Source organism: Ranitomeya imitator, chromosome 9, assembly GCF_032444005.1.
Source record: "Ranitomeya imitator isolate aRanImi1 chromosome 9, aRanImi1.pri, whole genome shotgun sequence".
In the NCBI taxonomy this organism is placed as follows: Eukaryota; Metazoa; Chordata; class Amphibia; order Anura; family Dendrobatidae; genus Ranitomeya; species Ranitomeya imitator.
In genome coordinates this window covers 115,522,489-115,536,490 of record NC_091290.1, presented here as the reverse complement: position 1 = coordinate 115,536,490, position 14,002 = coordinate 115,522,489, and the positions used below count along the sequence as shown (strand labels likewise).

The 14,002-nt window shown below is 46.1% G+C and overlaps 1 protein-coding gene across 1 annotated transcript in view; it reads left to right on the top strand.

The window, feature by feature from the left end:
• RPGRIP1L (RPGRIP1 like) overlaps positions 1–14,002 on the top strand; it is a 161,938-nt gene that overhangs the window by 97,490 nt on the left and 50,446 nt on the right. Inside the window, exons 13-18 of the mRNA XM_069738570.1 lie at positions 6,566–6,745; positions 7,035–7,152; positions 8,556–9,008; positions 9,088–9,239; positions 9,798–10,161; positions 11,941–12,152. Of these exons, the coding sequence (XP_069594671.1) occupies positions 6,566–6,745; positions 7,035–7,152; positions 8,556–9,008; positions 9,088–9,239; positions 9,798–10,161; positions 11,941–12,152 (1,479 nt within the window). The remainder of the gene's footprint in view (positions 1–6,565; positions 6,746–7,034; positions 7,153–8,555; positions 9,009–9,087; positions 9,240–9,797; positions 10,162–11,940; positions 12,153–14,002) is intronic.

Below are 14,002 nucleotides of genomic sequence, written 5' to 3'. Positions count from 1 at the left end.
GCCAAAAAAGATGGTTCCTTGAGGCCTTGCATAGATTATCGTCTTTTGAATAAGATTACAGTCAAATATCAGTATCCTTTGCCATTGTTGACTGATTTGTTCGCTCGCATTAAGGGGGCTAAATGGTTCACTAAGATTGATCTTCGGAGTGCGTATAATCTTGTGCGGATAAGGCAGGGTGATGAGTGGAAAACCGCATTTAATACGCCTGAGGGCCATTTCGAGTATTTGGTGATGCCTTTTGGACTTTCTAATGCTCCTTCTGTCTTCCAGTCTTTTATGCACGATATTTTCCGTGAATATCTGGATAAATTTATTATCGTGTATTTGGATGATGTTTTGGTTTTTTCTGATGACTGGGAGTCTCATGTTCAGCAGGTCAGGAAGGTGTTTCAGGTCCTGCGGGCCAATTCTTTGTTTGTAAAGGGTTCTAAATGTCTCTTTGGAGTCCAGAAGATTTCTTTTTTGGGGTATATTTTTTCCCCTTCTACTATTGAGATGGATCCCGTCAAGGTTCAGGCTATTTGTGACTGGACGCAGCCTACATCTCTTAAGAGTCTACAGAAGTTCTTGGGCTTTGCTAATTTTTATCGTCGCTTCATAACTAATTTTTCTAGTGTTGTTAAGCCTTTGACGGATTTGACTAAGAAGGGTGCTGATGTTACTGATTGGTCTCCTGCGGCTGTGGAGGCCTTTCAGGAACTTAAGCGCCGGTTTTCTTCTGCTCCTGTGTTGCTTCAGCCAGATACGTCGCTTCCTTTTCAGGTTGAGGTTGATGCTTCCGAGATCGGAGCGGGGGCGGTTTTGTCACAGAGAAGCTCCGATGGCTCAGTGATGAAGCCATGTGCGTTCTTTTCTAGAAAATTTTCGCCCGCTGAACGGAATTATGATGTTGGTAATCGGGAGCTTTTGGCCATGAAGTGGGCATTTGAGGAGTGGCGTCATTGGCTCGAGGGTGCTAGACATCGTGTGCTGGTCTTGACTGATCACAAAAATCTGATGTACCTTGAGTCTGCCAAGCATCTGAATCCTAGACAGGCTCGTTGGTCACTGTTTTTCTCCCGTTTCAATTTTGTGGTTTCATACCTGCCAGGTTCAAAGAATGTGAAGGCGGATGCTCTTTCTAGGAGTTTTGTGCCTGACTCCCCTGGAAATTCTGAGCCCACTGGTATCCTTAGGGATGGGGTGATTTTGTCGGCTGTCTCCCCAGACTTGCGACGTGCTTTGCAGGAGTTTCAGGTGGATAAACCTGATCGTTGTCCGCCGGAAAGACTGTTTGTTCCGGATAATTGGACCAGTAGAGTCATCTCCGAGGTCCATTCTTCTGTGTTGGCAGGTCATCCTGGAATATTTGGTACTAGAGACTTGGTGGCCAGGTCTTTTTGGTGGCCTTCCTTGTCGAGGGATGTGCGTTCTTTCGTGCAGTCTTGTGGAGTTTGCGCTCGGGCTAAGCCTTGCTGTTCTCGGGCCAGTGGATTGTTGTCACCTTTGCCTATCCCGAAGAGGCCTTGGACGCACATTTCCATGGACTTTATTTCGGATCTCCCTGTCTCTCAAAAAATGTCCGTCATATGGGTTGTGTGTGACCGCTTTTCTAAGATGGTTCATCTGGTACCCTTGCCTAAGTTACCTTCCTCCTCTGAGTTGGTCCCTCTGTTTTTTCAAAACGTGGTCCGTTTGCATGGCATTCTGGAGAACATCGTTTCTGACAGGGGATCCCAGTTTGTGTCTAGATTTTGGCGGACGTTCTGTGCTAAGATGGGCATTGATTTGTCCTTTTCGTCTGCATTCCATCCACAGACGAATGGCCAGACGGAACGAACTAATCAGACTTTAGAAACTTATTTAAGGTGTTTTGTTTCTGCTGATCAAGATGACTGGGTTTCCTTTTTGCCGCTTGCCGAGTTTGCCCTTAATAATCGGGCTAGTTCTGCTACCTTGGTTTCTCCTTTCTTTTGTAATTCGGGGTTTCATCCTCGTTTTTCCTCTGGTCAGGTGGAGCCTTCTGATTGTCCTGGAGTGGACATGGTGGTGGATAGGTTGCATCAGATTTGGAGTCATGTGGTGGACAATTTGAAGTTGTCCCAGGAGAGGGCTCAGCAGTTTGCTAATCGCCATCGCCGCGTGGGTCCTCGACTTCTTGTTGGGGACTTGGTGTGGTTGTCTTTTCGTTTTGTTCCTATGAAGGTCTCTTCTCCTAAGTTCAAGCCTCGGTTCATCGGTCCCTATAGGATCTTGGAAATTCTTAACCCTGTGTCGTTTCGTTTGGATCTCCCGGCATCGTTTGCTATTCATAATGTGTTACATCGGTCGTTGTTGCGGAAGTATGAGGTACCTGTTGTTCCTTCGCTTGAGCCTCCTGCTCCGATGCTGGTGGAGGGTGAATTGGAGTATGTTGTGGAGAAGATCTTGGATTCTCGTGTTTCCAGACGGAAACTCCAGTATTTGGTCAAGTGGAAGGGTTATGGTCAGGAGGATAATTCTTGGGTGATTGCCTCTGATGTTCATGCTGCCGATTTGGTCCGTGCTTTTCATAGGGCTCATCCTGGTCGCCCTGGTGGTTCTCGTGAGGGTTCGGTGACCCCTCCTCAAGGGGGGGGTACTGTTGTGAGTTCTGTTTCTGGGCTCCCTCTGGTGGTTACTGATGGTACTGGGTGACTTGTGTTTTCTGCGGTCTCTGGTGTCCACCTGTTCCATCAGGTTATGGGAGTTTCCTATTTAACCTGGCTTTTTTGTCATTTCCTCGCCGGCTATCAATGTAATCAGCGTGTCTTTTTACCTCTGCTCCCTGCGTCTGTTATCTTCAGGACAAGCTAAATTTTGATTTTCCTGTTCCACGTTTTGCTTTATTTTTGTCTTAGTCCAGCTTGCAGATATGTGATTCCTTGCTGCTGGTTGCTCTAGTGGGCTGAAATTACTCCTCATGTTCCATGAGTTGGCACATGAGTTCAAGTAATTTCAGGATGGTTTTTTGAAGGGTTTTTCGCTGACCGCGCAGTTCACTTTTGTATCCTCTGCTATCTAGCTTTAGCGGGCCTCATTTTTGCTGATTCTATTTTCATAACTACGTGTGTGCTTTCCTCTCATTTCACCGTTATTACATGTGGGGGGCTGCTATTTCTGTGGGGTGTTTCTCTGGAGGCAAGTGAGGTCTGTGTTTCTTCTGATAGGGGAAGTTAATCCTTCGGCTGGCGCGAGACGTCTAGGAATCATCGTAGGCACGTTCCCCGGCTACTGCTAGTTGTGTGTTTAGGTTCAGGATCGCGGTCAGCTCAGGTTCCATCACCCTAGAGCTTGTTTTGTTTTTGTGCTTGTCCTTTTGTGATCCCTTGCCATTGGGATCATGACAGATCGGAGGTTGCGTGTAGGTAAGTAGCGGGAGACGTGGTCACAGATGTATGGAGGAGACAGGTTGTGGATGGCTTTGTATGTCATGGTTAGGGTTTTGTACTGGAGTCTCTGGGTAATGGGGAGCCAGTGAAGGGATTGACAGAGGCGAGTGGCCGGGGAATAGCGGGGGGACAGGTAGATTAGTCGGGCAGCAGAGTTTAGAATAGATTGGAGGGGTGCAAGAGGGGAGTCCACAAAGCAGGAGGTTGCAGTAGTCAAGGCGAGAAATGATGAGGGCATGGACTAGGATTTTTGTAGATTCTTGGTTAAAGAATGTACGGATTCGTGAAATATTTTTGAGTTGAAGTCGGCAGAAAGTGGAAAGGGCTTGGATATGTGGTTTGAAGGAGCGCTCAGCGTCAAGGATTACCCCAAGGCAGCGAGCTTGTGGGACTGGGAAGAGTGGGCAGCCATGCACTGTAATGGATAGCTTCGTTGGGGGGGGGTCACGTGAGATGAGGGAAAGATGATGAATTCTGTTTTGTCCATGTTAAGTTTCAGAAATCTAGCGGAGAAGAAGGATGAAATAGTGGACAGACATTGAGGGATTCTGGTTAGTAGGGTGGTGATATCTGGTCCAGGGATGTAGATCTGTGTGTCATCAGCATAGAGATGATACTGAAAGCCATGGGATTCTATGAGCTGTCCCAGGCCAAAGGTGTAAATGGAGAAGAGCAGGTTCCCAAGGACTGAACCTTGTGGGACTCCGACAGATAGGGGGCGAGGTAAGGAGGTGGTGTGTGAGTGGGAGACGCTGAATGTCCGGTCTGTTAGGTATGATGAGATCCAGGATAGGGCCAAGTCTGTGATGCCAAGGGATGAGAGGGTCTGTAATAATAGGGAATGGTCCACTGTGTCAAAGGCAGCCGACAGGTCAAGGAGGAGGAGGACAGAGCAGTGTCGCTTGCTCTTGGCGGTTAAGAGGTCATTGGTGACCTTAGTTAGGGCAGTTTCAGTGGAATGGTGTGACCGAAAGCCAGATTGTAAGCGGTCAAAGAGGGAGCAAGAAGAGAGATGGGAGGTAGACATGTTGTTCCAGTAGTTTGGAGGCATAAGGGAGAAGTGATATAGGGCGATAGCTAGATACCGAGGATGTGTCAAGAGAGGCCTTTTTGAGGATAGGTGTGATGGAGGCATGTTTAAAGCTTGAGGGGAAAACACCAGTTGTTAGTGATAGGTTGAAGAGGTGGGTTAGGGTTGGGATGAAGTGGGATGGTATCGGGTCAAGTGCACAGGTGGTGAGATGCGATCTTGAGAGTAGAGTGGAGAGTTGATTTTCTGTAATGGTGGAGAAGTTGGTTTTGGAGGTGGAGGGCTGGGAAGTCGGGAGGAAGGGCTCTGGGGGTTGTTGACCAAAACTGTCTCTGATGTTATCAATCTTCTGCTTGAAAAATGAGGCAAAGTCTTCAGCTGAGATGAGTTGGGAGGGAGGAGGTGCTGGGGGATGGAGGAGAGAATTGAAGGTGTTGAATAACTGTTTAGGGTTGTGAGACAGGGAGGATATGAGAGATGAGAAGTAGGTTTTGTTTAGCTGTGACGAGTGTGGTCATAAAAGTAGTGAGGGACTGTTTGAATGCGATGAAGTGCTCGTTGGAGTGGGATCATTTCCATCTGCGCTCAGCAGCCCTGGAAGCTCGCCTCAGTTCTTTGGTCAGGCTGGTGTGCCAGGGCTGTCTGTTGATTTTGCGAGCTTTGGTATGTGTTAGGGAGGCAGCAGATTCCAAAGCTACAGCTATTGTGGTGTTTTATAGAGCGGCAGCGTCATCCGCATTGTGTATGGAACTTATGTCTGTGAGAGGGAGGAGGGATTCAGAGAACGAATGTAGGTCATGATGTTTAAGATTTCTGCGAGGGTGTGAAAGTTTGTGGGGTGGGGAATGTAGACATGAAGTGGAGAGAGATGAGAATGTTAGAAGGTTGTGGTCAGAGAGTGGAAGAGGTGAGTTAGAGAGGTTAGATAGGGAGCAGAGGCGGGTGAAGATGAGGTCCAGTGTGTGACCATCTTTGTGTGTGGCTGCAGAAGACCATTGAGTGAGGCTGAAGGAGGAAGTGAGAGATAGAAGTTTAGTGGCAGCTGAGAGGGAAGTGTCAATGGGGATGTTGAAGTCGCCCATGATGATAGTAGGGATGTCCGCGGAAAGGAAATGAGGTAGCCAGGTGGTGAAGTGGTCAAAGAAGGTGGTGGCTGGCCCTGGGGGGGCGGTAAATGACAGCCAGTTGGAGGTTGGAGGGGGAGTGGATGCGCACAGAGTGCACCTCAAAGGAAGGGAGGGTAACAGCGGGTGGAAGTGGGATTGGGGTGAAGGAGCAGTTATCTGACAGGAGAAAACCAACTCCTCCACCATGTTTGCTGCTATAGTGGATAGTGGATCTTTGACTGCCCATAGCAAAGGTTTAAGGGGTTGATCTTGTTAACACCTCCCCTATATGTGTGCTAAAAGGTGTAAAAAAAAACGTAAAAGCCATCCAGCCACGACAAGGTGACCCCACTCGGGATGGTCCTAACCTCTACTATTAAAATGGATTTCTGTGGATTGTGTAATGGATAGTGGATCTTCCACTGCCCATAGTAAAGATTTAAGGGGATGATCTTGATAACACTTATACATGTACAATCAGTCCTACAGGGGTCTGGGATAACGTTATTTGTTTGCGTTTCTATACAGATGGGAAAGACCTCACAAAAATGTCAATTTGTGACTCACGGATTATCTGTTCCATGTCTTTGTGATGCCTGTGGTATGCAGGTTCTGTGTCTCCCGCGGAGCTTTGCTCATCAGCCATGGATCTCCCTGTAATCGGCATGTGCACTTTGTCTCCATAATTGCTTGTGGCTTGTGATGCATGTGGCTCAGACCTAATTTTGGCACCAATACAATTACAAACAGACTGGACCAATAGCGCAGGCCAACAAATACTCATAATATAGTCATAATTACTTGGCATTAGCAGTGGCTTTGTTAATCATCAACATCTTTGCTTCTTTGGGTATTATTAAATGCTACATTCTCCAGAATCACAAGACATTTCTCCAAGGTCCATAACTCCCCCCACCGCCCCTCATGCACAGTGTTAGAAAATGACCAGGACACGACCAATACGGATTTTATTATAGGCCTTGCATGTATAAGGTAGGATGACATTCGCCGTAATAAAGTAAAACCGTTTTCCTCAGGCTCGAAAGCAGCAGAAGAACGGAGATCTAATGTTTTTGGAAAAGGTAGAGGATGATGTCAATAAGGACCTTGAAAAATCATTAAGAAACCTTCAGGCAAACCATGCCGAAACTGTCCAGGAGCTGGAGAAGACCAGAAACATGCTGATAATGCAACATAAAATCAACAAAGATTATCAGGTAATCCGGCCCTGGCCTCTATAATCAGTGCAGTGTGACCGAGGGCCATACTCAAGGACCTCCACAACACTTAGGGGCCCATGCATTACGACTGGCATAGTGCATGTTCACACCACATAACCATGCTAGTCCTACATCTTCATCTTTTACAATGAGATTTTCTAATTTTGGTCTCTTATCATATAAAAAAATAAGCAACCCCCCCCCCATTTAGCTGGGGGGCGGTGGGCTATATAAAGCACTTATCAACAGGGTGTACTGGAGTACACAACCTTCTCATTTCTCTTAGGTTGAAGTGGAAACGGTGACACAGAAGTTGGAGGACATGAGCCGAGATTACGAAATAAAGCTGGAGCAGTACGCCCACCTTCTCGATGTCAGAGCAGCACGGATACGCAAACTAGAAGGTAAAAATAATTGGCTAACAGTCAGGTGTTAAAACCTATGTGTAATCTCCGAAGCAAATCGATGGTCGCGGTTCATCTCCGATCACCTGGTACAAAAGAGATCAGTGTATGGCCTCATAGAAAGTGTCTGCAGCCTGTAAACAGATAATTCTGCTTCTTCCATGAGAGGTGGAAAAAGCGGGTGAGAGCGTAAACCCTTAACGACAAGTGCCAAGCATGTATGGCCCTTTCCGGGAGCGGGTGTATGGAGCAGGCTCAGGAGATGAGCTCGCACCATCCCCGACTAATGATGGCTGTGTTATTCCATTATCATCTGCCTCTAACAGCCGCAAGTGGAGCTGAGCTCTGCTCTCTACTGTCAATTTCTGATGGGGGCATTTACAGCACTCAGCCTGGGGTCACACAGTTCCATACACCTATTGGCGCCCCTGCAACATGATTACTGTGTTTTGATGGGTTACATGGCAGTCAACCACCTGCTCCTCGCTGTTATGACCTGCTGCAAACGTGATGCATAGCCAGATACCAGCTGTTGATAATGTTCTTGATGAATCTTGGCCTATTCCTTATGGGCAGTGGCCTCTAGAGAGCAAAGCCGCTCCAGAGCATCACCTAGCCACCTCCTTACTTCATTATAGGCATCACCAAGCCACCGCTATGCTTCACTGTAGGTATCACCTAGCCACTGCTATGCTTCACTATAGACATGACTGAGCCACCACCATGCTTTACTGTGGGAATCTTTGAGCCACCACCATGCTTCCCTGAAGGTATCTCTAAACCGCCACCACTAAGCTTCCCTCTAGGCATCACCGAGCCACGGCCAAACTTCACTGTAGGCTCAGTGTTTTTGTAAGCATTTGCTTAATTTTTCGTCCATAGGCCTAAGCAAAAGCTTCAGCTTTGTTTCATTGATCCACAGAACAGGATCCCAGAACTTCTCTGGTTTATGTATATGGTTTTGAGCGTGCTGGAGCGCATTTTCTTTTGCTTTTGGGTCAGTTTGGGTAGCATCCAGGTCGTGTATCCGGTGCTCCTTTTACTCTAAGCATGTGACCTCTTCTTCCATCTGGAGACATTAATAGCTTTACCATCTTTTTGCAAAGCAATGACCTCTTATCTTCACTTTTTGGACCACCGTCATGCTTCCAACATGCAACTAAACATCACAGTGTTCTTAAAGTAGAGTATCTTTACATTAATTTGACATGTGGGCGTAGCCACCCCGTAATATGCTCATATTGACCAGGTGTAAACGCCAAAAGTCACAGTATATTTGCACAACTTCCAAGTTAGGTGTTTTATGCCAGAATTCTGGAGTGTAAAAATCACAGAAGTCACTGCTATATCACTTTTTACCATACACCGATGGCAATCAGTATTTTATTACTTCTTTTTTCCAGCCCAGTTGAAGGATATTGCGTATGGCACAAAGCAGTACAAGTTCACACCGGACATAACGCCAGATGATGACGTGGAAGAATTTGATGAATCTTTGCAGTTACAAAGGGGTGAAAATCTCCTTGAGATCCATATATCCAAGGCGGTGTTTTCTCCAGCGGCCATCAACAGCTTTGGAGACCAAGAGCCCGCCACCTTCTGCACATACGCTTTTTATGACTTTGAGCTCCAGACGACCCCCGTCGTAAGGGGTTTGCAACCATCCTATGAGTTCAGTTCTCAGTATCTGGTACGGGTTGATGACTTTTTCCTGCAGTTCTTGCAGAAGAACACTGTACCCCTAGAGGTCCACTTGGCGATTGGCACCGATTATAAGACAGTCGCTGCGTGCCAGCTCAGATTCCATGATGTCCTAGAGAAGAGCGGGAGAATATACTACAGCGCCGTGTTGGTTGGTAAGAACGGAAGAGTTCTGTAGCTTCAATGTTGGTCACCAGTTGAACGTGACCTTGATGCTCTTTTTTTTTATTTCAGGAGTCGACAATGATGCCAATAACTATGGCACACTGGAGTATTGGGTGAGGCTTAAAGTTCCCATGGAACAAGCAATTCGGCTCTACAAGGAGCGCGCTAAGGCCCTCGGCTATATCACATCAAACCTTAAGGATCCTCTTCAGAATGATCAGGTCATTACTCTTCTCTTAGAGCTCCATGATCATCTTCACATCTTGGATCGCAATGTACGGTTGCGCGGTCCCCGACCTAAGTGTGACCTCTTTATATATTACTGCCCCAATCGGTTCAGGAGACATTCGGCTAGTCCACTCATTGCAATCCAAGATCGGAGCGATGATCACTGATGTCCCTTACTCCTCCTTTCCATCTTTAGAATGGCTGCATGGAATCGATCTAGTAATCAAAATGTGAAAATAATCATTTTTTTATGCCGTCCACCATATTCTGCTTGGACGGAGCCATGCGGTCTGGACCACAGTCCGTCTTACCGGCTAGCTTCACCCCTGGATTTGCCTGAGAAAGGCTGATCTTTGGCGATAGTGTGGTGAACGGTGCATGCGCATCAATAAAAAAAGTAATGGTCAACCCCTTTAAATTGTTGGGGTCCGACTATTGGCACCCCTTCTTGTACTTGTCCTCACCATATGACTCCCTTTATTAAATGTGCATTACTAAATCGCTAATATCGTCACTTTAATCATATCTTATTGTTACTTTTGCCCCTGTAGGCATCAACTGTGAGAAAAATGGAGCACTTGGGCCTAAGAAAGGACAATCTGAATGAGCTCTTCATCACCATCAACAGTTGCAGCAGTTTGCCGTCCGGGGAGCGTTCTCGGCAGCCCAGTCCTTATGTCGCCTACACCTTTTTCCACTTCAGTGACCATTACACCCCCATCATTACAAGCAGCAGTAATCCTCACTTCGAAGATCACAAGTGCTTTCCAGTCCCAATGACGGCTGCCCTGGACCGATATCTTAAGTCTGATTCCCTTGTTCTGTATGTTTTTGATGATGAGGAAACGAGCGGAGCGTACCTGGGCAAAGCCAGGGTCCCTCTCATCCCGCTGGCTCATGATAAATGCGTTTCAGGTATGAAAGTGTTCATATAAGTCGTCTTTGTTAAGAGTTGATGTAGAAAATCCATTTTCCAGCACCCTATTAGGGGCTGTTCTTTAGGCCTCATTCAGACATCAGTGATTTTTCTGGCGCGTACAAAATCTGACGAATTTCCATCAGTGTGTTCCATCGGGTTTTCGTCAAGGTTTGGTCCTCTTGGACTGGCCCACAGGACAACCGGTAAATCCTCTGGTGGGCCCCTCTACAAGAGAAAGCTACCACCCTGTTATATGAGCAGTACTTGGCACAATATGCATGAATCATTATGTACAGGCAGAGGCAGCATCTTGAATTTCCATCAGTGTGTGGGATCAGATTTTCATCAAGGTTTGGTCCTCTTGGACTGGTCCTCGGGAGAACCGGTAAATCCTCTGGTAGGCCCCTCTACAAGAGAAAGCCACTACCCTGTTATATGAGCAGTACTTGGCACAATATGCATGAATCATTATGTACAGGCAGAGGCAGCATCTTGAATTTCCATCAGTGTGTGGGATCAGATTTTCATCAAGGTTTGGTCCTCTTGGACTGGCCCTTGGGAGAACCGGAGAATCCTCTGGTGGGCCCCTCTGCAAGAACCACCCTGTTATATGAGCAGAACTTGGCACAATATACTGGAATCTCTATGTACAGACAGAGGTGGCATCTTATTAATTTAACGATCTACCCAGTTCATTGTTCTATAAATTTGTGATTGAGGATAATGTCACATTTGCATGTAGCTGAAAAGTGGGGAGTTGGTTACTGGTGGGTCCATGGCAGCCCACTCTGACACTGGGTCCGTGTCTGTTTTTACCATTACAGTTTCATAGTTTTTTCCTGAATGCAATGAAAAACTGATGGTGAAAAATGGAGAGCACTAGGATGCAACTAAGATACCATCAGTGAGCTTTCCTGGTTCCCGTGTCTTTTTGCGGACTATCGGTCTAAGGAAACAGACGGAGATGTTTGCATGCTCATAGACTATAATGGGTACTTGTTCTCCAACACGGACATGTGAATGTGGCCTTAAAGGGGTTGCCGTAGGGATCCATTTATTTGCACGTTGTCTATTTAGAGTGGGTGCCAACGATGATGCCTGCGGCCAAAGTAAACCATACACTGGTGAGGAGGCAGCGTTGGAATGGAGTGAGAGTATATGGGGCTCCATTATTCTAACACTATGACTGTTAGTAAGCAGCCTTCTTTTTTATAAATCGGACAACCCCTTTAAGTTGGAGAATGCTGCCTAACTAAACCCTGCCTTCTAAGTAGGAGGAGTCACGTAACAAGAGTCCCTTTAAATGGCTCATCTGCGCGGAAACAGAGGGTCAGAGCCCCCAATCTGATATTGACGGCCTTTGCTAATAATAATAGGTCATCAATATTGTACCCGAAAAACCTCGTTAATAGAGAAGAGTTCCTCTAAGAAACCACAACACAAGGCAGGAGGACCCAGCATGTATGTGTGTTATACAAGCCCATAGTTTTCATTGGAAACTGTAATACTAAATTTCCCCTGCGGAGGCGCTGCAGGGAAATTACGTACCGCTGCTAAGTTCTTCCTTTGATTACAGCCAATCACTGTCAGTCCCGGTGTGGTAGGCCGATTGTCAACGGACCCGCGTAAGAAGAAAAAATTGACCCTTTTAAATGTGATATATTTTTTTCTTGTATCTATCTCGTATCTAGTATTGACATCATCATAGAGATTACATTCATTTTGTGAAGGTTGTATGAGGAATATTCTTCTTTCTTTGGTTTTTTCTCTCACAGGCACATTTCAGCTTACAGATATTAAGGGGAATGAAAAAGGAACGATTAAGGTGACATTGAAGTGGAAAGCCACATACCTGCCTCCAAGTGAGACGATTCTCACAGGGCCATTGGTGGATGAGCTGCCAAAGGAAAGACCAGTTCCAGTTCGCTTACTTGCAGATGAAGAAGTGCAGGCACCAAAGCTGAAAGCCTTAGAGCCTGTCCCTCTTGTAAGTACACTTGAATACTTATTTAAGGGAATCTGTCAGCATGTTGTTGCTATGTAATCTCTAAGAGTAGCATGATATAGGCTCTGATTCCAGCGATATGTCACTTACTATGCTTTGTTTTGCTGTTTCAATGCAACCAGTGTTTTCTTAGCAGGAGATTATTGCTACAGGACTAGGTGACTCATGCATCCTAGTCCAGCCACGCCCCCACCACTTGTTGGCAGTTTGCTGACAGTGTACACAGAAAGTAGCCAATCAGTGGTGTGGGCGGGGTTTTACATAGATCAGCATTTAGAGCTCTTCTAGATCTGCAGCAGAGAAAACAGGGATTTTATTACAACTACTGCACCCAGTAAAGTAAGTGACACATCACTGGAATCTGGATCTCTGACCCTACATTCTGCTGCTCTCAGATGAGTAAAAAACTGGTGACAGATGACCTTGATTGGATTAAAGGGAACCTGAAAGACCTGTCAGTATAAGGGAGCGAGACATGAAGAAGCCCACCTAAGACAAGCCATTTGAGATGCATAGTCTCTTGCCGGCTTTTCAAAATATATTTTCTCTGCAGTAACACAGCTGATGTCGGATTCATGCTACCCGTGGTTAAAGCAGCACAAATCTCTGGCCAGGATCCCTTTAAGTTGTCAACTTTGAAGCTTTGCAAGTTTATAGTTTCCATCTTACACAGAGAGAGTGTACAGCACTTTACCTGTTGCTGCATTTTTTCATATGTAGCTTAACTCACATAAGGCATGATGAAAGTGAAGCAATGTGAGGCTGTGTAGCATGGAGTCAAGATATATATATGTAAAGATAGGACTTCCTGTGACCACGTTAGCAAGATCCACAACCGCTTCATTCAGCTGCTGAGAGTCGGACCCTCGCCAATCTGATATTTAGGATAACCCCTCAGTGGAGTAGTCCCAGAGAATCCCTGGAAAGGAGTAATCCAGGCTTCGAAAAACATGGATACACCTCTCCACACACGGTAGCTGTTAGCGCCATTCATTTTATAAGGGCCAAAGTGTAGCACCAGACACCGTCCGTGGCCATCTGGTGTTTGGTTTCTGCCACCGATGTCACGCCAATGGAGAGGCAGATTCCCTTCCATTCTGATTTGTTGACTGCAGTCGTCATGCTGATTGACAGCCGGCTTCCCACTGCCTAACTGCAGGGAGTTGGCTGTCAATCAGCATGACATTAGACGGCAGCGAGGAAGAGCTTCTCTGATGACATGGAGCATCTGAATCACCGGCAGGAGTGGACAGTGACCGCTCTGTGCCGCCACCGGGTAGAAAAGTCAGGTACTGTAGGTAGCAACTACTTGCTTGTTTGTTTTTAGGCCCATAGTAAAAAAAGGAAAATGGTCCTGGACAGCACCTTTAATGAAGGGTGCACTGGATAGAGATGAACCCAATTCATAAAGTGGCACACGTCTTGTAATAAATTTGGCCCGTCTTCGAACTCTCCCAGAAATGTATGTTTTTGGCACGCTTTACGCCACTAATTGTGACTTTGAGAGGTGGGCCCAAACTTTTTGATGAATGGAGGCTCAAATGGGGTAAGTAGAAGTCATCTTTTTCTAGTAAAAGAATATAAAAACTTCTTAAAATCATATAGGGTTATAGGATGTGTTCATACGGGTTTTTTATGTGTATTTTGTAACAGAAAATTATTCTTTTCCACTCCAAAATGCAGGTGAAAAAATGATTAAAAAAGCAACAAAACCCGAGCGTTTGGCTTTTTCTTACATCCATTAAAAGAGTTTAATTCTGGGACAGCGGTTGACAATGGAGATGTTAACTGTGTCGGCCGTGCTTCTGCATATGGCACCGAACGCGGGGATT